Source organism: Centruroides sculpturatus, unplaced genomic scaffold (assembly GCF_000671375.1).
Source record: "Centruroides sculpturatus isolate CEXI.00-Female unplaced genomic scaffold, Cexi_2.0 scaffold68, whole genome shotgun sequence".
Taxonomy (NCBI): Eukaryota; Metazoa; Arthropoda; class Arachnida; order Scorpiones; family Buthidae; genus Centruroides; species Centruroides sculpturatus.
In genome coordinates, this window is record NW_019384331.1 from 1,093,409 (window position 1) to 1,119,283 (window position 25,875).

The 25,875-nt window shown below is 28.7% G+C and overlaps 1 protein-coding gene across 1 annotated transcript; it reads left to right on the forward strand.

The window, feature by feature from the left end:
* Positions 1 to 281: 281 nt before the first annotated feature.
* On the forward strand, positions 282 to 25,141 carry LOC111630190 (GTP-binding nuclear protein Ran-like). Its single transcript, XM_023374255.1, has 7 exons — positions 282 to 379; positions 11,304 to 11,360; positions 18,178 to 18,262; positions 18,693 to 18,818; positions 18,894 to 19,081; positions 23,978 to 24,148; positions 24,503 to 25,141. Exons 2-7 carry the CDS (start codon positions 11,304 to 11,306, stop codon positions 24,548 to 24,550), a joined length of 675 nt encoding a protein of 224 aa, XP_023230023.1. The 5' UTR covers positions 282 to 379; the 3' UTR covers positions 24,551 to 25,141.
* The last annotated feature ends 734 nt before the right edge of the window (positions 25,142 to 25,875 follow it).

The window sequence follows — 25,875 nt, forward strand, 5'->3', positions numbered from 1 at the left end:
ATTTTTTGCCCGAGCAACGCCGTAACAAACTGTATCACCCTCTTCCTAATTTTAAAGTTTACCACCGAAGCGAAAACTCTTGACTCAACACACCGGTTTGGTTATATAGTATAAATAATATACGATCTTATTAGAAAATTTATTTTTCTAGCTATAATTTTACTTTCCAAGACAAAAACTAGTCAGATTATTTTAAATCGTTTTAAGATGCGCTCCAGCCAAAAAATAAATAAATAAATAAAAATTCGAATTGGCAACGTTAATTTCAGTTATGGCTGCAAAAGACGCAATTTTTTTCCCCGTAATATTAAATTTAAACGCTAGGGTTCGCACAGTCTATTGGCGCCATTAACTGAATCGGAAAGAAAGAACGGCAGAGGTAATGTTATAAATCCGTTTAAATCCTTAAAACTTTTTCGTAAATTATTCATATATTAAACAATTATTAATCCTTAATAAGTATTTAAACGAAATTGTTAATTATTTCTAACATTTTCTACTAAAAAGAAGGTTTTTATGTACATTTTTTTTTGTTAAATTCGGTTCAAATTTGAATGGTGATTCATTTTCGAATGATTTTTAAATTTTTGAATAAATATGCTTAGAATTACCTTTTTAAATAATGATTTAAAAAAATATAAGCTTGTTTAATTTAATAAATAATTGAAATTAAGCAAACGGGTGACAAAATAGTCGTAATGTAATTGTTTAAAGCAAGATTAATACAAATTTCGGTACGTGGTAATTAGTTTAAGGTTATTATTTGAATATAAAGAGGTAAATCCTGGTTTAATACGTAAAGGAATAAATCTTGAATATTTCCCAGAACGTCTTTATCGTTGAACACGTGATAAACTCCCACGTGGAAGAGTTTGAATTATGAGAAAATTGTAAATTACATTGTAAAAGCAGAACATAATCAAGAATTAATGAGAAGATCTAACGGTTTACCTTTTGAATAAACTGAAATTGTTTGAAGTTTAATGGTTTATATGAAAGATAATTTAAGATGTCAGTCACATCAATTAATAAAATCTAGATCATTGGCCTACCTTTTTATAAAATTCAGAATGAACTGTAAATATTGGCTTCACAAATATTTAAAATTTAATTTTGCAAGCTGCTGCTGTAGTAAGTGGTTATCTTCATATTTGTAATTTTTTTGAACTTACAAACACTGCTTCTATTACATTAATTTCATATTTGTAATTTTTTTTAATATGGATTTTACATAATTATTTTGTAAATTATTTCTCGATAAAAGAATTGTTAGTGAATTAAACTTAAATATAACTTATCATAGAGACTGAAACATTAATTGATGTATCAGTATCTACAGATAGGATGACGTATAATTGAAAATTGATATCGGCACCATTATGTTATGGCATGATAACACTGATGCCATCATTTATTTTTGTTGCATCATTGAATTCTTTTGTAATGATTAGTCTGCGATAAAGTGTGTCTCCAAGAGATAATGAAATTGCATTATGGTGTGAGTTCATTTTCAAGTATGAATTCTAATGTAAAACATTGATTTGTTCATTCATTTCCTTCCTATGTTTAATCATGTTTCAAATTACTTTAAAATAATTTATACTGTCAGTTTTTGTGTACTGTGTTTTTAGTCTTGTACTTGTTCTGATTTTCAATAGAAAAATTCTTAAGGCAAAGATGTGATTTTAGGAACTAACTATTCATTATATAGAAAAAATTGTCATTAACTATAGATGATAACTATATTGTTTAAGTTAGATTAGTCAGTATTTATTGTTCAGAACTGAAATTAAAAATGGAAACAAACTAATAAGGAACGCAATGATAATATGTGTAATTGGTGGAAAAAAAATTTTTTTTTATCATATTGTATTTAAATAATCACTGGATTTTCATTCTGGCTATAATATTGCAAATTAATTAGAAAGATATCTGGACTAGAACTAGGCAGTTAAGCCACTATATTTATTTCTAATTGTTAAATTGAATGCAAATTTATAGCTTAGTTTTAAAATTGTGATTATTTGAGATGAGTGAAAATTTACATTGTAAATATAAATGCAAAACAGTATGTTGTGTTAATTTCATAGGTCAACTATCCAATGACCCCAACAGTTCAGAGTGAGTAACACCATTGCTTTCTCACAAATCTCAAGAAAATATAAAAGATAAAATAGAATGCTACAATTGCTATAAAAGACGAAATCCAGATAATTGTTTCAAAAATGTTTTTTAAAACAAATGATACCTAAACCATCTAGTCATTCCACAGGGGAAAGCAGCACTGAGGAACACTTGCAAAATAATACAGCTGAAACCCCACTTTATACTAATATCATATTAGAAGAAAGTATAAAATTAGAAAAAATGCTAGCATCATCTAAACCAGGGTTTCTCAATGAGGGCATTTTTCCATGTTCATGGGGTGATTAGTAACAATTTATATTTTGGAGGGCAAAAAACAATTTTCTGGGTGCTATAGTAAAACATTATATTAAGAATAATTAGATATTTTATTCGTTATATCGTACAATAATTAAACAAATAACATTATACTAGTCACTAGTCTATTCAATGCAGTACGAATTTGACGTTAGCCTTGGTCCTCAGCATTGGAATTTTGTAGTGATGGGGCGACGATTCGTTAGAGGTTGAGAAACACTGATCTAAACTAAATGATAGTGAATCTAGGGGAAAAAATGTTTAATGCTTGAACAGAATATTACAACTATTGATTATCAAGATCAATCTCTCATCATTTTACAGTGGATTACTAAATAAGGAAGTAAACATTTTGTCTCTGTATGTGAAAGTTGTTTTGGACTGTCACTTGTGTGTTGAAATGATGAAAAATGAAGATAAATTTTTCTGTATTCATGATATTTTTAAAATAAGGAAGTGTTTAATAAACTGTTAGTTTATTAATACAACTGGAATAATTGCAGGTAAATTTCAGCTGAAGAAATGTCAATTTATGCTGATGATGTGAAACTAAAATGGGGATTTGTTAATAAAGATCTATGCTTCTGATTTGGAGTCAGTGAATTGACAGTTGATATTTCAAGACTGGCTTAATTGTGTATGTTGTACTAATAAATACAATTAAATGGTCGCAAAGGAATGCAGTTGAAAAAACTTGCCAGATATTTTCAAAGACCTAATGTTTGAAAAATATTTACATGCATTATTGACAAATTAAACCTTTCCAAACTTTTGTTTTAAAAGCTTCTTTTGTGTAGGTAGGTGTGTAGTTTGCACAAGATAAATCCAAATGTCTCAAAATAAATGTGTGATCCAATTTTTAACTGTTTATTAGACAAATACATCAGAAATAATGTTTTTAAAGATTGGGAATTTCCAGATCCATATTCCAATATCCTACAAATTAAAATATTAAACAACCCTTGTGTGTTGTTTAATTTCAACTAATCAGAAACACAAAACAAGTTCAAGCAAGTCTTTCATACAGAGCATGCACATGTTTTTTGTTTATCCAAGAATATAGTATACTTACTGAAGTTGCATTGGTTTCTCAGGAAACAGTTCAGTTGTTGAAAGATTTTTAATAACTTTTTGGAGTTTGAGAAAACTAGATTGACTTGAAATATCAGCTGTAATGAGTTATTTAATTATGATGTTAATTAAACCTGTGAAGAATTTTAAAATATATTAAGTCAGAATGACAAAAATTTGTGAAGAGAATTCATTCAAAAGAAAAATGTCAGCTAAATTATTAGCTAACAATTACCATATTTACTTGCATATAGGATGTGAGGTGTGACTTTAAAGATCAAAATAAAGAAAACTAGATTTATTAATACAATTTTAATTTTATTTCATTTAATCGCAAATAAAATATCAAATGCACGTAAATGCATACATTATCCTACAAAAATTAATGGCGTTTTAAACTTTAAGGAAAATCCTTGTAAAATCGACAACATAATTTGTTCATATGAAGCTGGACAATTGGGAACCATTTTTGCCAATTCTTAACAGTCTAATCCACTCCAACGATTGCATTTACGAGTTTCGCTGAATTCTGATTTCTGAATAATCCTGTTTTCACATGGGAATGGAATAAAACTTATATTGGGCTCCTGTATGATTTTGAAATTTCAATTTGGAATTCAATTCAAAAGCTTTGCTTTCCCTATTGCTATTCATCTTTACTCCTAACAATACGCAAGAATGATTCAAATGACCCAGATAAAATACTTTTGTTTTTAAACTCTGGTTAAAAAAAATTCAAATACTACACATGGTTCACAAAAATTATTGCAAAAATGCAAAGAATCCTTCACTTGCACGTGTAGGATGACCTAGGTTTTTGAAGCAGTGAAAAATGAACAAAAACCTCATTTAATATGCAAGAAAATACGGTAGTTTTTTTTTGTCACACTGAAGATATTTTTACTGCTTGAAAATTGGCTGCTTTAATGTAAAATTTATGCCATATTTTCATATTTTGTGAAGAAAATGTTTAACATTTAAATTGAGTTTTAGATTAGTAAAGCTAGAACTTTATATATAATTTTGTATAGTTAAACTGTTCTTAGGTTTATATTGTGTGTGTGTAATATATATATATATATAATGTAGTTAGGATTATTTTATTTTGCACTACAAACTTAAGATTTTAAAAAAATTTTAAGGAACAGATCATACATGCAACAAGTTGTTTCCTCCTAAAGTAAAGCAACAGTATGAATATATAATGGTAATTGTATAGAAGAACCTTTTACATAAATATCTTAATACTTTTAAAATAACAAATTGGGATAAAAATGACATTCTACTGCATTCTTGAAATTGAGATGACAACTGCAGCTTGCTGTCATCTGGGGATTGTTTTGTGAACTCTTATTTGTTGGATATATGCCAGTCTGTTGCAATAAATTGTAGTACAGAAGTGAATTTGTCAATTGTGCTGGAACTTCAAATGCAATTTATCTCAAAACAGCATTTGAATGGGTATATCATTTTTAACCTGAGTTTCTCATTCATATTATACTTTTAAAATGCAATGTTTTTTATAAATTTGTATGTTTAATCTGTAATGGCAACATTCGCATATTCAAAAATGAATAAATTAGAATTATACAGAAAAAATAAAAAAATTGCCCAATTCCAAATAATTGTGTGTTAATCTTAGTCAAGCCTTGGGTTTTGAACCTTTTGTTCTTAAAAATTCATCAAAAACCAGTTTATTCTAAAACTGAAACAAATTTCCCATAAGAAACAATATAAAATGGCTTAATCCATTCCAGACTCCTAAAACAAAATCCCCCCCTTTTTTAACTATGTCATACATAAAAATGCATATAAAGGCAATATAATAAATAAATATATATACAGTGGTACCTTGGTATACGTCTGCTTTAGAATACATCCAATTCGGAATACGTCCTGTTTGGACAAAACAAATTTTGCTCGGTATATGACTTTTATTCGGTATACAACTTAATTCAATTATACATGCCATCTGTAAACAAGTAGCACTTTCAGTGTACTAGACTAGACTAGACGTTCGCAATGCCACAGTTTCTAACTTTGTTAAATTTCTTCTGATTTTAATTTGTAAGTAAAATTTTATTATTTTTATTAATCATGAATTGCAAAAAGGCAAATGAGAAGCAACAGAAAACTAAAAAAATGACTAGAATCACAGTGGAACTGAAAAAAGAGATTGTTGAAGAATATGAAGGTGGCATGCATGTTGGAGATTTAACTGTTGCATACCGTATTTCGAGAACGATGATATCGACACTCGCGAAAAACAAAGACATTATTAAATCTGATAACGTTGCGAAAGCTGTTAAATCAAATTCTAAACAGAGATCAAAGACATTACATCATATTGAGAAATTGCTTTTGCTTTGGATAACTGTAAAACAGTGTGCTGGCGACAGTGTATCAGAAGCAATTATTTGCGAGAAAGCTAAAAAGATACATGCTGATCTCATGAATAATCAAGCAGGAAAGTGAGGTGTTTAAAGCCAGCCATTTTTTTCATGAGAACAGACTAATCATTTTTACATTACTTCTTACATTACTTCTTCATTTTTCCATTACTTCTTATGGGAAAGGTTGGTTTGATATACGTCCTATTCAGTATAAGTCCAAACATTAGGAACAGATTAAGGTCATATACCGAGGTTCCACTGTATATGTAAGCAAAATGTTCCTTTACTGAAACCAAAACTAACACTTCACAAAGAAGTGCTATAAATAAAGACTTAACTCTGACTGCCTGCATGAATCTAACCAAATCAATCAAGATGGACAACTACTTTATCCACACTTTCAGAAGTATTAAGTTTTAATTGACTTGATTTTAATTTAAATTAATTAATGATTTTATTTTAGTTTGTTTCAGTTTGAATAAAGGCCAGAGTTTTAATTAGTATTTTACTATTTTTAAGTTATTGGGCTACGATATGTAAAAATTGTAGACACAAATTTCCACTGTCTGTCTTTCCTTAATCTCATGAATGGAGTTAGATGAAAGATGAGACCAGATATAAAAACCTTAGGGGCAGCAGGCCCCGATTGACTATATACAAACTTATGGTGCAAACTGGAAGTCATATTATTTCAGTTAAAAAATTTTTCCTTGAAAGGTGTTAGATAGATGAGCAGCATGACTCTATTGTTAAAGAAAAAGTATGATGTACAGGGACAAGTCACTACTAATTTGAGGTGGAAAGCATATAATTCAAGTTAAATAAATTAAAAGTATGATTAAAAATTGCAGCCCTGCATTGTGACAATGTCATTATTTTTAGTTTTAATTAACTGGCTACCTAATATTAAATATTAATATTATAATATATTATATTATATTAATATAATATTATCTTTTGTCATTTAATTTAACTTGGTCATGTTTAAACACATTCTTGAATGCCATTTATATTGTGACTGTCAATTAATGCAGCTTTTAACTCATCATTACTGAAGTTTAGTTTCATGATTTAAATATTGTTCTTGTTTGTAGGGCTTGCACTTGCCTGGTGGTTGCCAATTTACAACAATTTGCAATTTTTAACAGTCAATTTTGACTCAAAATTTCTAACAAAACTTTGTTCTCTATTATCATTTTAACTTTGATTTGATTTTTTTTATATCTTTTAATAAACATGATAAATATTTTATTCCTATTTACCATTTTTTAAGATGTTCCAATTATTTGTGAGAGTATTTCAAAGGTGGGTTAACATCATGAATGTTGCAGTAACATTGAATTCAAGAGGTCTTTTTGTTAGTGAAATACGTAAAATTATGAATGATGCATTTACATATAATAGTAACTCATCATTACCAACTTGTTGAAAAGCAGCAAAACTAGCAAAATTGTTAGATTTATTATTGTCTCATATGTATGACATGCATCAACATACTCAAAACTTTTAGCTATAAGTAGTGATGGGACGATACCAAAATTTTTTCTGATTCTTTTGAATACTTCCTAAAGTTTATTTTAGTTTAGAAAAATTAACAATTTACATTACAAGCACAGTACATTCATTTATTTAATAAACATTAAGCTTAAGAATGGAAAATGATTGGGAAATCCAGAATCAGTCTTTTGAAAGAAATGTAAAATTCTCCATTTTTATCTGTGAGTATGCATGGCATGCTTTTATTGCATACCATGAAATAAATTTGTAATTTTATGTCGAATAAAGTTAATATAGCAACACTACCATGAAAAAATTTATAGTTAATTCCCTTTTACTGAACAAATTATCTCATTGTGTCGTGTAGGGTCACCATCTTTGAAAACTGCTTCATTGGCTGATGCAATGACTGCATGAAGGGAAAGCAAATGAGATGATGCACTTTTTTTGTGCTTTTTGCAACTGACATGTCTTGTAAATGATTTAACTTCATCATATTTAATACTAAATGAAGTTTGGCAAATGATGCGATGATCCGAACAATCATCATCATGAGTTAACTGATTTTTGAATTCATTCACTTGTGCCATGAATATCTAGACATTCATCTTAAAAAGTCAAGTTTTAAAACTCAAAATGGCATTAAACTTAGTGCGAACAAGTATTTTTATTCAATGCACAAATTGCATTTGAAAATTTAACGTGTTACAGCATCATCTGTGACTCATAACAAAAACTTAAAAATGACACTCATTATAATTAATAATTATAAGTCAACATTCTAANCAAGTTCCTTATGTCAACCGTGGCCATACAGATGCCCGAAATGTGTTGGCAGTTGTAGTTGGAATAAAAGACTGACTTTTATAAATTAGCAAACAAAAATGGTACCCTCAAACAGCTTTATACCTGCAATCAGTTCATAATTTGTGTGTTACAGCATCATCTGTGACTCATAACAAAAACTTAAAAATGACACTCATTATAATTAATAATTATAAGTCAACATTCTAAATATTAAAAATAATTTTATATAACATTTATGAAACAAAAATTAACAAAATTAGTAAAAAATCAAATTTAAATTTATTTAGTATCTTTTGTGTGAAACAACACAAACAATTTCTATTTTTTTTTTTTTTGTGATATAACTAGAGTTGCAATTAATTTAAAAAATTGTAATTAAGGATTTTTGTATTCTTAATGCAGGCAAAATTAAATAATTAAAATAAAAAAAATAATTAAAACTGGTCTTTACACAAAAATTAAAATAGATCAATGAAAAATTAAAACAGTGTTTTTTAAAAACTGTTTAAAAGTTATTCTGAAATTTTCAAATTGTAAATCAATTAATTTTAAAATTTATGTTGTGTGTGGCAGTGACACTTTTGTTTTTAAGTTATATAGATATACAGATTACTGGCCAAGCTGGCTGGATGGCAACTCTAAAGTTACCCTACATTCTCTAAAATGGGGAAGTGTTAGAACCAACCAAGTGTAATTATCATTGCTCTGATTACACAAAAGAAAAGTCCACTGTGACAGACATCACCTTGTGTGTGGACCAATGTATACTTTCTGCTTTATTGATGTGAAAGTTTCCCATAAACTAATATTTAATTGTTAATATTGTAATTTAAAAATTTTTAACTTTTGAAACAAAAATTAATTTTCTTATAAAATATGGAAGAATTGTTTTTAAGAATCTGAAATTGTGATGAGATTTTCTCCATTTTGATTCTGATTGTCCTATCACTAATTATAAGTCATTTGGAATGTGTACTGCTTTTTGTTGCCTTAGCTATTATCATTTCATTTGTACTTTAAATGTAAATTTGACATTCTTACAATTCTTTTAATGCCTACTCAGTTTGCTTATTGTCTTTCCAGTTTCTTTTTCACAATTTTGCATTTTTTTTTAAAACTAAATAAACATCATAATACTAATTATTTTCTTAGTGTTTATTTTATTCTATATATATATATATGTAGTCTTCTCTATGAAATTGTCATGTTAACATCTATCTCTGAACAATATGGTAAATATAGTAATTTGAGAATTTGTTGTAAGCAACAGTTAGTTCAATTACAACAGTTAGGCCACCATTTTTTAAAAGTATTTTAGCACTATCAGTATAAGTGAGCAACTGCATAAACCACACAAATACTGCTACTTATTTATTCTTAAGTATAAATACATGTAGTTTATCTTTTTGAGAAATTAAAATGTATGAAAAATCTTGTTTTTCACTTTAGCAAGATTTTTAAACATTTGCAATATTAATGTTTTTTTAAAAATAAGAATTAGTTTTTATGAATTAAGAATTTTAAATTTTTCATCAGTAAAAAACCACTCAAATTGTAATAATTTAACATTGATAAAACTAGTAAATAGCCAGGATGATGATTACATTTTAGAATTACAAGAAAATTAAGAAAATTTCACAAGATATTAACAGAAGTTTTAATAATTATAATAATTTAGCAATTTTAAGAAGAATAAATGAGTTGCAGCATGATAAAACTTATTCTATTGAAATTTTTACATCCAATAAAACATNTTTATACATATTTTACACAGCATTATTATTTTGGAGGTTGCAAGATGTATTAAGTATCATTCAGTTTTAAGATTTATTTTATATCTTTTAATTATATCCCAGGAAACAGTTTACTTTTTTCCCGGAATCCCGGGACAAGCAAAAAATCAGGAAATGAGAAACCCTAGTGCAGTTTATTAATAGTGCATTTTCACACTATCTCCAGTAATTAACCTATTTTTGCACTGAAGGGAACGTTTAGAATTTAGATGTTGCTGTGTGAGTTGTCTTTCATGTTAGTGAATGGTCTACATTTTGCTAATATGAGTCTGGGTTTGTTGTTTGTGATTTCAATATCAAAGATGCTCAGTTCTGATCAGAAAGAAAGCAATACTAGAAAGAGAAGAGAACAAAGACCCAAGAAATTGTGCCCACAAACTGAAGAATGGAAAATGTGAAAGAACTTGGTCGCCTTAACTGCAAGAATTGGAAAATGTCACCATGCTTGAGAATGTTTGAGGATGTGCTTAGACAATCTTAGATGATCAAAAATCAAGAATTTGTCAGCGGTGGACTCATTCTCACCCTCCATGTTCAGCTACTTTAAATTCAGATTGCACAGTCTGACATAATGTCAAATACTTTAATTAATAAGGTATATGTTAAGCTCAAAAAACCCATTGTATACTGCTTGAATTACACTGATTCTTGATCAGACAAATGAGTGAGTATATGATGTAAGCATGCCTATTAATGGGAACAAAACTTGAAATTGTGCAAATTTTTCAATATCCGGAGCTGCATGAAGACCGATAACTGAGGCTCGCATACACAAAGATTTGTTGCCCACTAAAACAACAGTTTTGTATAGTAAACTATTTAAATCTCTACCTATTCATATAAATATAATTGGGAATATAATAAATAATAATGAAATAAGTAATTTTATTTAAACAGCTAGCTAAGACAATTTTTTATTCTTGATATTAGTTACACATCTATATTAACAACTTACATTAAAAAGTGAGATTCTATTGCTGTATAGGATCTGTTTGGAGAAGGTTTTAAATTGAAAGACTTCACTTTAATGATTTTATCCACTTTTGGCAATAATCTATTCAATTTATTCCACGATGACTTAATTTCTATTTATTTTCATACATTATTTTAAAAATTATTTCAAATTTTTGATGATTATGGAAATTCTATTTTTAATAATTCAATTCTATAAATATAATAATAATGATAATAGAGCAAATAAGATTCCATATTGAGATTTCAGTATTCAATTGGAATTTTCTTTAGTCTTGCATTGAAAGATTAATGAATAAAATTAATAAAACTGGATTTTCTTTTACAGATGCAGCAACAAGCTAATCCTTCAGTTGAAAGTAGTGATGGTGTTCCCACTTTCAAGGTAAATGCTCAAAAATTGTACTTGAAATTGTTTTTTTACAGTGGAATATGTTTGTTAAAATAAAGGTTTTTACCCCCTTTTAAATAAATCTTAAATTACAACTATTAATTAATTTATTTTTTAGAATTTATAAAAAAAAGTTGCATTTTGTTCAACTACAACTGTTTAAAATTCTTTTTACAATAAAACTTTTGAAAGCTGACATTGCACAGAATGCCGTAAACTTTGATTTAAGTAGATTTAGGCAGGCAGGTTCTATTCTATCTAGGCAGGTTGGAATAAAGAAATAGTCACTGTTTGTAAAATTATGTTATTTTGAGTTTCATTCTAGATGTTGATTTTTTTCTGTGTTTATTAAAATGGTTGTAATGAAAGGAAAAGGCAAAGAAAATACACATTTATGTATATGTTCTTAATTGAAAAAAGAGAGATGTATATAAAGCATCTAAAAGTCTACATTTTAGACATCATCTTTCGATGTTTGTGATGTCTATCGCAATACTTTTGAGCTCCCTCTGCATTTATCTTCTTCATAATTAAAGGTGATTAGTTAACATTTTTGGTGATAAGTTTTTTAAATCCTATCAATACATGAGGAATGTAGAGCAATTTTCTCGGTCTTTTAAAGTTTAAATGGACCTGGAGTCCAGGAACAAGTGTGTAAAATATAGCATAAATTCAGAAAAATATCTTTTCTGTATGTCTAAGTTCCTGTCAAGCTTAAACACACAAATGAGTAGTGCAAATTTATTTTTACATGCTGAAAGTTTTCTATTGAAATATAGCTAATAGAAGAATTTTCTAATAACATTTACTATTTATAAGATTTTATCTCAATTCAGAAAATGGAAGAGATTATTTGCTGGCCTCTTTTAAACACACACATTAAATTTATTGTACAATTTAATGTGTGTGTTTAAAATTGCTTATTAAAGTTTAACATATTTCACTTTGTTGTTCAATATTTAGCTCTTGTCATTATATTAATTGTAGCTTGTGTATTGGTATATTATTAGACTTAATTCTTGTAATGCCTTCAAGACAACTTAAAAATAATAATATATTGATCGATAAGCCAAGCTTTTTTTCCAGGGGAATTAATTAAATAAATATGTTGTTTTTTTGAATGTGCAATTAGGACATTAAGTTTTTCTTAATATGTTAAAATAACAATTACAATCAAAGATTGATAAAAATTTTGATATTAATATAAACATTTTTGTTGTTTGTTACTTGATTTCGTGATGGACTGTTTAGTGATAAACATTTTTGTTTTAAAAGTGACAGATTTATACAAAACTGTTATTCGTTTGTTCAAGTCCTGTTTCATCCCATAAAATGGGCACAGCAACATTCTGAATATCTAGTTTGAGTCAGTTCTCAATATCAGGTGTGGTAGCTGATCAAATTTGATCAGCTACCACACCTGATATTGAGAAGAATTCTGAATATCTTAAAAGTAAAATGTTACATAATGTATTATTCAATTCTAGTTGAAGATTTAATTTCAAACTTTACATTAGGCAGTATGCAAAACTGAACTCAAAAAAATCTTGTATCATACATAATTTTCCTTTTAGTTAAAATTATATTCTTTTCTCATTCCACATAGATATAACAACTTGTAGAATATCTGATAGGTTCTCCTTTAGTACAAACAGATTTCTGGAGGAAAAGATTAACAAAAATCCTGTTTTCACTAGCTACATTTCTTTCATCATGCTTATTGATATTTTTAACATTTCATAAATCTGCTTATTTTTCCATGATGATCATGCTCAATCTATTTAAAACAAAAAAAAAAAATAACTTTGTTTAACCAACTTTAACTTGATTGGAAGTTGCCTTGATTTCATCCAAATATACAATCCAGAAGTTGATGTATTCAATTTGAAGATGGATCTGTAATACCATAAGATTTTCAATTAGTTTATCAAAATTACCATGTAGGCTCCATAATTGGTAAAGATATACTATTAATCAGTATCAGACCTGAATAATTTTGGTATATGTTCTCACTGAGTTAAGCTTCTTTTTACCATGGAAACAATGCAGTCTTATTGTCTTGACCTCAAAAATCTTCATTTTTCTGAACATATAAAACAAACTGCCGGTATTTTATAACAACACACCAGAAACTTTAAAATATTTCCAGCAAAGAAATTTTAATAAAAATTAGAATTGGACAATTTTTATTCATTTCTTTGCTGGAGATATTTTAAGTTTTCTAGTATGTTGTTGTACAAATCATTACTTAATTTAGCAATATTAATTTGAAGTGCCTAAAACAATTTTTGAAACAAATGCTGTAATTTCAGCTAAATTTTATATTATTTAACTGAATTATTTCCTAAAATCCATTGTCCTAATATAATAAGTATTGATGAGTTTAGTTTCATTTATAATAGAGAGGTTGATGCGCACGTATTCAGCCCAAAACATGAATGGTGGACAGACAAGCGCCACCATCTGACAATTCTATATGGTCGATAATGGCGTTTGCTACGTCTAGAATGGCAAGTAGACAATTGGCTTATTTTTTTTTGTGTTTGTGGTTAAAATTATGATGTATTTTATTAAAATAATGATTATTTAAGCATTTACAAATAATATTGTAAAGAAACAGACAATTTTAATCCAGAAATTACTTAATTCAATTTTTTAGCAAATGATGTGAAGTGCCTATAGAATTTACATATATTTGCTTTCATAATAGCTTATCTTAAGGTAGGTTTGTTCTTCCATGGCATCTTCTACCATTAACAGCGTAATACGTTTGTAAATTTTCTAAAAATTAATTTTTTGAGCTGTTTTCGAATTTATATAAGCCACCACTTCCCTCGACAAAAGAATGAGGTAGTCCTATCGTCCAATCATTCGGTAGGAGACACCATGCTAATTAAAAATAATTATTTACTGTTATTAAACATCCTATAAATACTTTTAAACAGTTTAATTTGTTTATTTACCTTTGCTGGTAACCCTCGATGATAAATGTATCCACCATTTTTTCAACAAATTTCCTATGAGTTAATGCACAATGTTCACTGAGTCATGTGATGTTGTGAACGAGCGTTGCAATGACTTTTACTTGGACTTAAAATGTGAAACGTGTACGTCTGCTTGTTGTACAAGTTTAATGTTTGTACTTGCGCCTCAACCTCTCTAATGTTTGAATCATCAGGTTTTTTGATTGATTCACTACTCAAGCAAGTTTATGCCTTTGACAGGTTCTAACCTACAGGTACAACTTCATTTCACAGGTTCCTCTAGGCATAATTTGTAGGAAAATTTTGAGTCATGCCATAATGTCTAAAATATTCCAGCTTTCATAAGTTTGTCATAGGTTCTGCTATGACAAACTTATAGGTCAGATTTTACTGTGTATTTTAAATTTCTTTCATGTAGAAAATACAGTAGAGCGTCGATTATCCGAATCAATTGGGGACTGGGGTTGTTCGGAAGATGGATGTTTCGGATAACCGATCATGTACGAAAAAATATATTAATTTATCCCATGTTGAAATTTTTCTCCGTTGCGTGTCGCTTTGCGTTGAATTTTTGTCGATGTTAAGCCTAACGAAGACTATTGTATCGTTAAAAATTATTTTTTTATTTTGTACACACAAAATAAATATATTGAAAAATATAAAAACAATAAAAAAATTATACTTCAGAAGTTAATTTAGTATCAAAAACGTAAAATATTTGAGTAGCCCAAGACATAGCCAAAGATTGCAGTGCCACAGCACTGGCGAAAAGTTAAATTTGCCGACTGGAATTCTTTCGGATAATTGACGCTGTACTGTATTTAAAGTTTATATCTAAACTAAGACACCCCCATTTTGGGTATAAAATGTACAAAGATTGCAGCTAGTGACAGAAATAATTAAAATTAAACTTTGTTTAAAAGGCTTATTTTATTCTATCCCATGTTGAAAAGTTTCTGTTGCATGTGGCTGCCATGTTGCATTTTTGTTGATGTTAAGTCTAACGAAAATTTTGTTTTTTAAAAAATAATCGTGGCTATTGTATTGTTCAAATTTATTTTTTTATTTTTAACAAATGAAAAATGTATATATATTGTATATATATCTATTTATTTTTGTTTTTATATTCATTAATATATTTTGGAAGTTAGTTTTAATATTAAATAAAAATTATACTGTCACTAGCTGTTATAATAAAATATAAATAAAATTTAGATGTCACTAGCTGTTATAATAAAAATTATAACAGCTAGTGACATCTAAAACGTATCGATACTGTAACATGATATCTCGGGTCAAACGCTTAAGGTCAGATGTCATGACCCTGAGAATTGTCGGGAATAACACAGGACAGGTTAATAGTTATAAATAAATAAATACTTTAATATTTTTGTGCCTTGCTTTTGACATTTTATAGCTTATAGGTTTCATAAGACCATTATGTTTTATCACATGTTTAATAGCTGGTAATGTTTCCAATCTTGGCAATAAACTGAAAAATACAATTAGATATACTTGTAATAAATTTCTGAATGTATTCCATACGTATGTTCTCATGCTAGCAACTTCTAATCCAATTACATAGTTAAACAGTTTTTCATTTGCATATATTTTTCTACTTGCACTAAGAATCGACTCAACTCTTTTTATATATATACAGATATATGAACTAAATAATATATATGGTAAACTCTTGCTAATCTGGCCTCTGGCTGTGACATAAATGGAGTAAGTTGTGTGGAACTAAATCAAAACTGAAATCCAGTGTGAGGTTTCAGTTTTGATTTAGATGCATGGAAAGTGGTCCGTTTGGCATGGTTACCTTCAATTATGCTTTAAAAAGAAAATATCATATATTGGAACTCACAGAAATTGGAAATATTAGAGAAGTTAAAGCAAGATTGTTTCCAAAAAGCCATTGCTAATGAGCATTGCAAATCTCTCTCATCTTTGTCATAAATAATTATTTACGACATAAAGATGAAAGCGAATCAACTTTGACAGTTTACCACCAAATAGACAGTGAGTTGGGAAAATGAAAAGTTATGTGAAAGAGTGAGAACAATAAACTTAATGTGACCCTTTACAAATGTGGTAATGACTTACCTGTAAGTGGCTTAATCAAAGTAAAAGCAGTGATGTTTAACCTATTCCCTGGTATTCCCAACATATCTTAGGTCGCGACCTAATGATCTTGACCTGCGGACCCAAGATATCTCGTTTCAGCATCGGAACATTTTTCAAACTAGATGTCACTAGTTGTTATAATTTTTATATTAAACAAATTTCTGAAATATATATTTTTTTGTTTTTACATTTATTAATATATCTATTTTGTTTGTGCAAAATAGAAAAATAGTTTCGGATGATTTGGTTATTTTTTCAAAAATTGTAATTTTCATTAGGCTTAACATCAGTAAAAATTCAGCATGGCATGACATGCAACGGAAAAAAGATTCCAACATGGATAGGTTAACAAAACTTAAGAAAAGTATTTTTACTGTTTATCCAACACAATGTAGTGCAACTTAATGATCACTTTGCTTTCTTTCACCTTTATTCTAGTTTATATGTGCTTACATCTCGTGTTTTGGGCTAAATATGCCCCTCTTCAGTCAACAGCATACCTGGATATTACTGGTTTGGCAATCTGAACAAGGTTTCACGTACATACAACACGCGCACTACCTATATACATATTCTGGCATATCTTGATTAATCCGTTTTTTTATCTTACACGGTTAAATCACGATAAGGAGGAGTACACAGTTAATATGATATTCCATTTTGACTGCTATAAACTTGTATTCCTTTTTTATTCACGATAATCCAAAAGACACAGGAACAAAACTTGTATTCCACTAATTAATAAATTATCATTTTTGGGGTTAAATTCTACTTGGATAATATTGGTTGTAGTTATAGAATCTTCAAATCATTAGTTATTTCTTCGTTTCTGAGAAATGAAGAAATAACTTTAATATTAATATAATGAATGTTTTCATCTATTAGATAGATATCTTTGTTGCATAAGCCTATTACAGAGCATAATACCAAATTGAGTATCGAACACAAATTGAATTTTTAAATGGCTGAGGTTTGGGCGTACATCCTGTGCAGAGAATATATATCTATCATAAAGGGAAAAACATTATATAATTAATAAAAATATTTTGATTAATAAACTTGAGAGCATAAATGAAGTTAAGGGTGTGGGTAGCTTGGTTCAAACTATAGTAAATTTTTTTTTTGAATTTTCTAATGGTAGCTGTTTTATATGTTAAGTATTGGCTGTGAGGTAGTCTACTGGAAGTTTTTTTTGGATTGAAGAGACTGTACTTAATTAATTACAGTAAATTACGTTGTGATCACACAATTGATTTAAATTTCATATTAAATAAGTTAGAAGTTTTGAAAAAGCCAGTATAAAAAAAAAAATTAAATAAGTTTAAAGGTCAGAATGAGCTGGCTCTTAGATATTTTGGCTGGAGCCCAAGAAAATAAAATTTATCAACTGTAATATGCATAAAATTAAGTATGGACTGCATTAAAATTAAATCAGATTTACGTTGGCAATATCTTAAAATTTTTAAGTATTCAAAACAGTAGATAAGTAATCTCATTTATCTTGTTACGTTTGAGACTTCTGGTCTGTTGAAAAGTGTAAATACTTTTTAAAAACAACACAATTAAAATTGTAATTTTATTTTAAATTTGTATTCATTATGGAAAAAATATCTAATTTCAGTATTTTATCTTCAGTGAAGAGATACCATTTTTAAAATAAAACATATTGCTTTTCTTTCTAAAAATAAAAATATTTACAGTGTGTTTTAGTTGGCGATGGTGGAACAGGAAAAACCACATTCGTAAAGAGACATTTAACTGGTGAATTTGAAAAGAAATATGTTGGTAAGCTATATTTTTAATATTTTATGAAATTGATCTAAAAATATTCCTATGTTGATGTATTATGACAAATTATATAGTAATTTTTGACTACTACTTTTTTTTGATTAGTAGTCATCAAATATAACAATAATATAATATTTTGTAATGATTAGTCATTTAAAATTCATTAATAAGACAGCATTGATTTACATTTATCCTAGTAATATTTTCTAGTCCTATATTTTTATATTGATAAATCTCAAAAATGCAACAGATGTAACATTGTATTTTTTTTTAAATTTAAATAATCATATTTAATGATGGTATTGGAGAGAGAAATTTTAAATGTCATCAATTGCATTTAAAATTCATTGTTTTCATGAATCTTTAGAAAAATCTGTTAAGAATATAGAATAATTTTATATATCAAGATTATCTTGAATTTTTACAGCTACTTTGGGTGTTGAAGTTCATCCACTGGTATTTCATACAAATCGTGGTGCGATTAGATTTAATGTATGGGATACAGCCGGTCAGGAGAAGTTTGGCGGTCTCAGAGATGGATATTATATCCAAGGTAATTTTGACATTTGGCAGTTTAAAACTCTTATCAAATGTTTTTGAATATACATTATTTAAATTATTATTTTAGGGCAGTGTGCTGTTATAATGTTTGATGTTACTTCAAGAGTAACTTACAAGAACGTTCCAAACTGGCATAGAGATTTGGTCCGAGTTTGTGAAAATATTCCAATTGTTCTTTGTGGAAACAAAGTTGATATCAAGGACAGAAAAGTAAAGGCAAAATCTATTGTTTTTCACAGGAAGAAGAACTTGCAGGTAGTTATAAATTTTTAATTTAATAATTAGTTAATGCCAAATAAATACACATGTATATTAATAATAATTTATAGCAGTTAGCAGTGTTTTTCAATCACTTGTCCATGGACGAATATTTGATTTATTGATGCTGGCACAACTGATTATGGGTGACATTTAAACAGTAATCTAGAGTTACTGTACATAACAAAATATGTATAGTAAATCTAGAAGAGCATATAAATAAGTATAATTTGTAACACATATACTGGTAAAATTACAGATAATTTTGTTATTTATGTGCTGAGAAAAAGGTTGGAAAAACTCAGATCTATAGCATCGACCCTTTATTGAAAACTTCAAATTCAACTTATCTTTTGTATTCAAGTATCTGTTTCATCAAAATTTAACTAAAAGAAAAATTAATAAACATTTTATTCATTTAAAATTTTTAAATCAATCTTTTCAGGTAACAAAAGATATATATTATTTGCTTTATTGTATAACATTACATTTTAAAAATTAGTACAGTAATACCCTGAACTTACGCGATAGGTGGGACCGAGTGATAACCGCGTAAGTCGAATTCGTGTAAGTCGGGGTATGATTTCGCAATTTGTGTAAAATCCAAATTGAATGTCTGTAAGCTAATTAGTGTTCTCACTAATCTTATCTCGTCTTTTGATTTGTTCACGTTTACAAGAAATCACCACATAGTCTGTCAAGTCTTTGTAGATATAACAAACATAGAAATAGCTACAATTTATTTTGTGTTATTTATGTGTCAATTCCGCGCGACACGTCGGAACATGTAAGCTAAACAAGAGTGTGGGAGGAGTTAGTAATCAAAGTTGAGTGGCGCTCAAACAAAAGACGAATTGACGAGAGTTGAAAATCGCGTAAGTCGAGGTATTACTGTATATACAAAAAATATTGATTTTTAAGTTTATCCATTGGATTACTTAATTTCTTTTTTTGAGTGAAAAATATATAAAAAAAGGATAATTTCAGTGTATAACTGTCCTATTCTTGTTAGAACAAATTTTCTAAATGCCCATTAATTAAATTTATTTTTGGGTAATTAAAATTTGTAATGTTTAGTATGTTAAAATTGTGAATTGATTTGTGAATAGGTGTTTTTCACTGTTTTAACCTATTCAATGTTGAAATTTTTATTTGTTGCCTGTGACGCCATGTTGAATTTTCGTCAATGTTAAGCCTAAATTTTTTAAAAATAATAATAATTTTTTACGATACAGTAAACATGATTATTTTTTTGTGTTTCACAAACAAAATAAATATATTGAATAATATAGAAACAAAAAAAATTATATTCTAAAAGTTCGTTTTAATATAAATATTATGATGTATAGAGACATCTAGTATCAAAAACGTTTCAATGTAAACACGAAAATATTTGGGATTGCCCACGCAGGTCAATGAGGTCAACACGAATATTTTTGGGAACAACGTAGGACAGGTTAATGTCACTTAGGGAAATTGGTTAGGGTTAAATTCTGTACTTGGTTGTATTATGTTTTAGAATGGAGAAAATGATGAGGTAAAACCTCATTAAAATGCATTTTCATTGGACTTGGAAAGATGAAACTTGAGGGCAAGGTATAAACAAGTCAAATTATGTTTAAAAAGAATATGAAAAGGAATGTTGCCTTTAAGTATCGGTAAGTCTGTGTGTGTGTGTATGTATATACACACATACAGAGATTTACCAATACTTAAAGGTAGCATTCCTTTATATATATTTATATTCAAAGCAAAGGGTACATTCGTAAAGTTAAACGAGAATGATGTCGTTGTTTTTATTTCATTAGACTTTTGAATGACTTGTATATAACTAAATGGCTGTTTCTAAAATCGAAGATATGAATGTTGCTGGTGCAGCCTCATCCAAAATATTTTTCTTAGATTGCTTCGGATGGACAGTTATTTCAATCATTTCACCTTTTAATTCACAATTTAAACACTCGAGTAGATTTAGAAACATTGATATCGTCAGGCGCCATTTTCTGAACACAGTAAACTAACTCTTTGTGAGCTTTGTTAGAATTTTGTTTGAAATGTCATCACCGCAGAGCACATACACTGAGTGAGACTACTACTTTTCGAACAATTCGTTATTAATGCATTTAACTCATTTGATTTACAAACGTACCCAAAGAAGCAGTGTGTAAGTAGGTCAAACTGGGTCACCTGTAGGGTCTACAATTTGTTCCTCCAAAGGACCAGCATTAACTTCCTCTGTGGACTCGGCATGAATTCATAGAAAGAGTTTAACAAAGGGGCAAAGGGGAAGAAAGATCTTTGCTTAGGGATAGTTAAAACAAAAAGACTTCACTTTTGACTTTGAGTTGAAGAGACTGCTATTCGTTTGCTCCAATAGCAACTATTCTTTAAGTTTGATGTTTGAATAATAACCTTTTTGTTTTTACAGAATACAGATATAGTTGTAGTTTTTATATTATTTTTAATTAATTAATAATTTTTATCTGTATATATAATAAAAGCAAAATGTTCTGTTGTTGTCACGCACAAATAACAAATTTAAAAATTGATTTGATTTTAATTTCAGTTTAAAGGCCAGAGTTTTAATTATTTCTAGTTTTAGTTAGATTTTGGTTTAATTTCTTTAGTATTAATTTAGTTTTAGTTCTTATAATTATTTAATTTTGCCTGCATTTTTTAAACTCTTCATTACAACTTTTTTTTTTCTTTTGCAACATAACTATAGAAATTGTTTGGGTTATTTCACACAAAAGATATCAAATTTATATTAATTTTTTAGTAATTCATTAATTTTTATTTCATAAATTTGCTTGCTTTTTAAAATTTTAATTTTAAGCAAGTTAACATTAATTGAACTTTTGGGCTACCTAGTATTAAGTTTAATTGCTGAATTTTAATAAACTTTCCAAAGCTTAATGCATTGATACTAAACCAAACAATATTTGTAATAAATCAGGCTATTTTGCTGCTATTTATAATTAGATACTGTATTAGAGGTAGACATTGGATGCCATCTCTTATCTAAATTAATAATTATAATTTATTAAATAATTAGAACAGTCTGGAATAAAAAAAAACTAGCCCACAGTGATATTTGATCCCACAACCTCTGCTTACTGTGCATTGCACTGCCAGTTATGCCACCTGGAACTGAGAAATTCTTCACTTCCATTTGAACCTAGATATAACCATTCACAGTGCTGGTTGGGGACTACTACTACACTCACAGCCTTAGTACTATTACACTGTGGCACTCAGCCGGCTATCACTTTACCCAACATGGTGTGTGTGTGTGTGTGTGTGTGTGTGTGTGTGTGTGTGTGTGTGTATATATATATATATAAAATTAACCTCCTGATGCATTTACTTAAATACAGTAATACCTTGACTTACGCTAGCTTGACATACGCAAATCTCGTTGATTCATCTTTTGTTTGAGCGCCACACAACTCTAGATTACTCACTCCCCCCACACTATTGTTCAGCTTACATGTTCGGATATGTTGCACGGAATTGACACATAGCTACAATTTATTTTGTGTTTGTTATATCTATGGAGATATGAGAGAGACTATGTGATGATTTCTTGTAACCGTGAACGAATCAAAAGACGAGATAAGATTAATGAGAACATTTGTTAGCTTACATACATCCGACTTGGATTTTACATAAATTGCGAAATTATATCCCGACTTACGCGGTTATTGCTCGGTCCCACCTATCACGTAAGTTCAGGGTATTACTGTACGTCTGGGAGTGAAGAATTGCTCAGAGGGCTGGATGGCATATCACACGGTAAGCAGAGGTTGTGGGAACAAATTCCACTCAGGGCTGTTCTAAATTTTTAAATAAATTATTATAATTATTAATTTAGTAAGAGATGACACCTAATGTCTATCTCTAATATCAAATTTCTTGATATCTAATCTAACTATATAAAGCTGAAAAACTGGGCCACTAGGGATGCCCCTAGCTATTATTTAAATTAACAATAAATTCAGTATATTATTATTTGATGCAGTTTTTTGCATTTTAGTAGGGTATGCCATGAGAAATTCAGTATGTTATTTTTATTTGTAATATGAATTTATTATTGATACCATGGAATGACCTGCTGCTGCTAGAAACTCCCACTAGGGGTGTCCCAGGCTACTAGAATAGAAGGATTAGAAGTACGAAATAATCTTAATCTTTGTTGTTGTTTTTTGCCTGGGCAATGCCAGGCTCATCTGCTGGTTATTATTAATAGCAAAATAACACTGATTTATTTTGACAATCATTTGGTTTAGTAAAGTTGATAAATATTAAGTATAAATTTCTATTCAGCAACAATAGTGGCTGAAAATGCAAATATCATTTTAATAATGAATATTTGCATTTACATTTAGCCAGATATTAATTCAGTTACATAGTACCAAAAAATTCTTATTGTTTTTTGGTTTCCAATTACTGTCACAGTTGATTTTATATAAACACTTGTAGGTGAAAACTTTTTCAGGGTTTTTTCCTGAAATGTATTTAATTCCCTATTTGTCAGATACTGTCTGTTTTAAAACTGGTTTTAGAGCATAAATATATTCATATTGTAAATTGGATTCAATATAAAAATTATTTATAAACTTGTATTTTTGATTGTCTGATACTCAATTTCCAATTCACAATTTTAGTTACCTAAATTAAGGTAAATACTGATTCTTTTTAACTAGTAAACTTATCAATGACAAAAAAATGTGTATTTTTTGTATAACTTTATTGGTGTATCCTTAAAATGTGTGAAAGTTTATGAAAATTGTCAAAAAAAAATGCATGCTTGGATTATTAAAAATAACTCCAACTTAAAAGTTAATAATTCATGCACATTTTGAAGATCCTAATATTCTGTTTTTATTTCAGTATTATGACATTAGTGCCAAGAGTAATTATAATTTTGAAAAGCCATTCTTATGGTTAGCCAGGAAACTGATTGGAGATCCAAATCTCGAATTTGTTGCCATGCCAGCTCTAGCACCACCAGAAGTAACCATGGATCCAGAATGGAAGGCCAAGCTCGAAAATGAAATGAAGGTAATTTAACAGAGAATAATTTGTTTTTGCTTTTAAAATATTTTATGGTTTGACTACACACAATGCTATACTTATGGAACTCAAAATCATGTATAAACACAATGTTTGTGGCACCCGTGGGATAGAAATTTTATGACACGGGTGCCACAAACAATGTTCATACATGATTTTGAGTTCCATGAGTATAGTGTTATAGGTGTAGTCAACCACAAAATACCGTATGGCATTCATGGAAATTGGCCTACTCGCTCCACTCATGCCAAACGTCCATTTGTGCCATAATTGTCTATATTATAAACTAATTGCATAATATACTATAATGGAAATAACTTTTTCCGACTTTTGTCATTGCAGGATGCTTACAACACACCCTTACCAGATGAAGATGACGACGAGCTTTAGTATGTACGAAACGTGATATCCAACCAAATTTGTTCTTCGTATACAGACTGCTAAAGATTTGCACTATTTTAAGTTAACTCACTCTTCATGTACAGGATTATTATCTGTTCTGTAAATTGTAAACTGTGCAAGTATGAAAGATGAAACGTATGAGAAGTTAAAATGGGAATTTCATTTGTGACTGATCTCAAGCATTCTGAATAGACATTTCATATTCATTGATTTTTTTTAATATAGCATTAAAGAAAAATTAATATCAGGTTTAAAAATAAAGACGTTTCTGCCTACAAATGTATCCTTTCTGTACGTAACGACGTATCGACGGGGAAAATAGAACGGTACGTATCGAACGTGCCCAAACACAGGCGATATTATCAAATTAGTCCTGTCCGAAACAGTATTCAAAAGTTCGGCCGCACTCGGTTAATTATTTTTTACCAAAATAAAGCAAATGAGTTTGAAGCGTGTTGGATATTGTCTGTTTGCTGCAAATCTTTTTGAGTTTATACTTTAAATGCAGTTAGTGTAATTGATACAATGATGCTGTAAAAGTGAATTTGTATGAAATGAAAAGTGTTTTTCAAAATGCAATATTTTCTTTCATGTTTTCCCTTTCATTATTCATTTACAGTGAAAGCTGAAAACCATTTATAAAAATTACTTTTATCTGATGATTTACCGAATTAGGTGTCAAAAACGCACGCGAAAACCCTAGCATTAACCGAGATTAGTCGGAGCGTCTGCATTTTAAGATACTCGAGCTTGTACTAAAGTTTTTATCCCTTTGCAATTGAAATAAAAAATTGTTTCGATATATAACCACAAACAGCAATTTAAAAAGTTTGAAAGATAAGACACAACATTTGAAATAGGAGAGATTTAAATCGAAGCACCTCATTTAAATTAATTTTTTTTAATGGTGAATAGAAATTGATGCACCCAATTTAATTTCTTAAAAAGTAATTTCAGTTTGCCTGATTTGAAAACACCACAAATTTCTGTTCGAAAGTTTTCCGCTTTTTGAAGCAGGATTCTAATAATAGATTAATATTTTAAAAATAGTTTTTCATTTTCAAAATGCATCCCAAAATTGTGCAATCACTTAGCCTTTAGAATCTCATTTACATGGCTCGATGGGGACACGCCATTTTCATAATTATGAGGTTAGTGTTTCGAATCTCGTTGGTAACAATGTAATGAATGATAATTTTCACTATTATTGGTAGTTTTTAATTTTTATTGTCAGAGAGACTTATTTTAGGAAACTACAAATGTACAATAAACGTAATCGACCCGTTTCAAATAAGTCAACGTAAACGTAATCG

Excerpts from the sequence above, each read along its gene's own strand:
- LOC111630190 (XM_023374255.1), top strand. The coding sequence starts at position 11,304 with ATGCAGCAACAAGCTAATCCTTCAGTTGAAAGTAGTGATGGTGTTCCC. Across the intron at positions 18,263-18,692 it reads ATTTGAAAAGAAATATGTTG|CTACTTTGGGTGTTGAAGTT; the intron begins GTAAGCTATATT and ends GAATTTTTACAG. Across the intron at positions 24,149-24,502 it reads AGCTCGAAAATGAAATGAAG|GATGCTTACAACACACCCTT; the intron begins GTAATTTAACAG and ends TTGTCATTGCAG.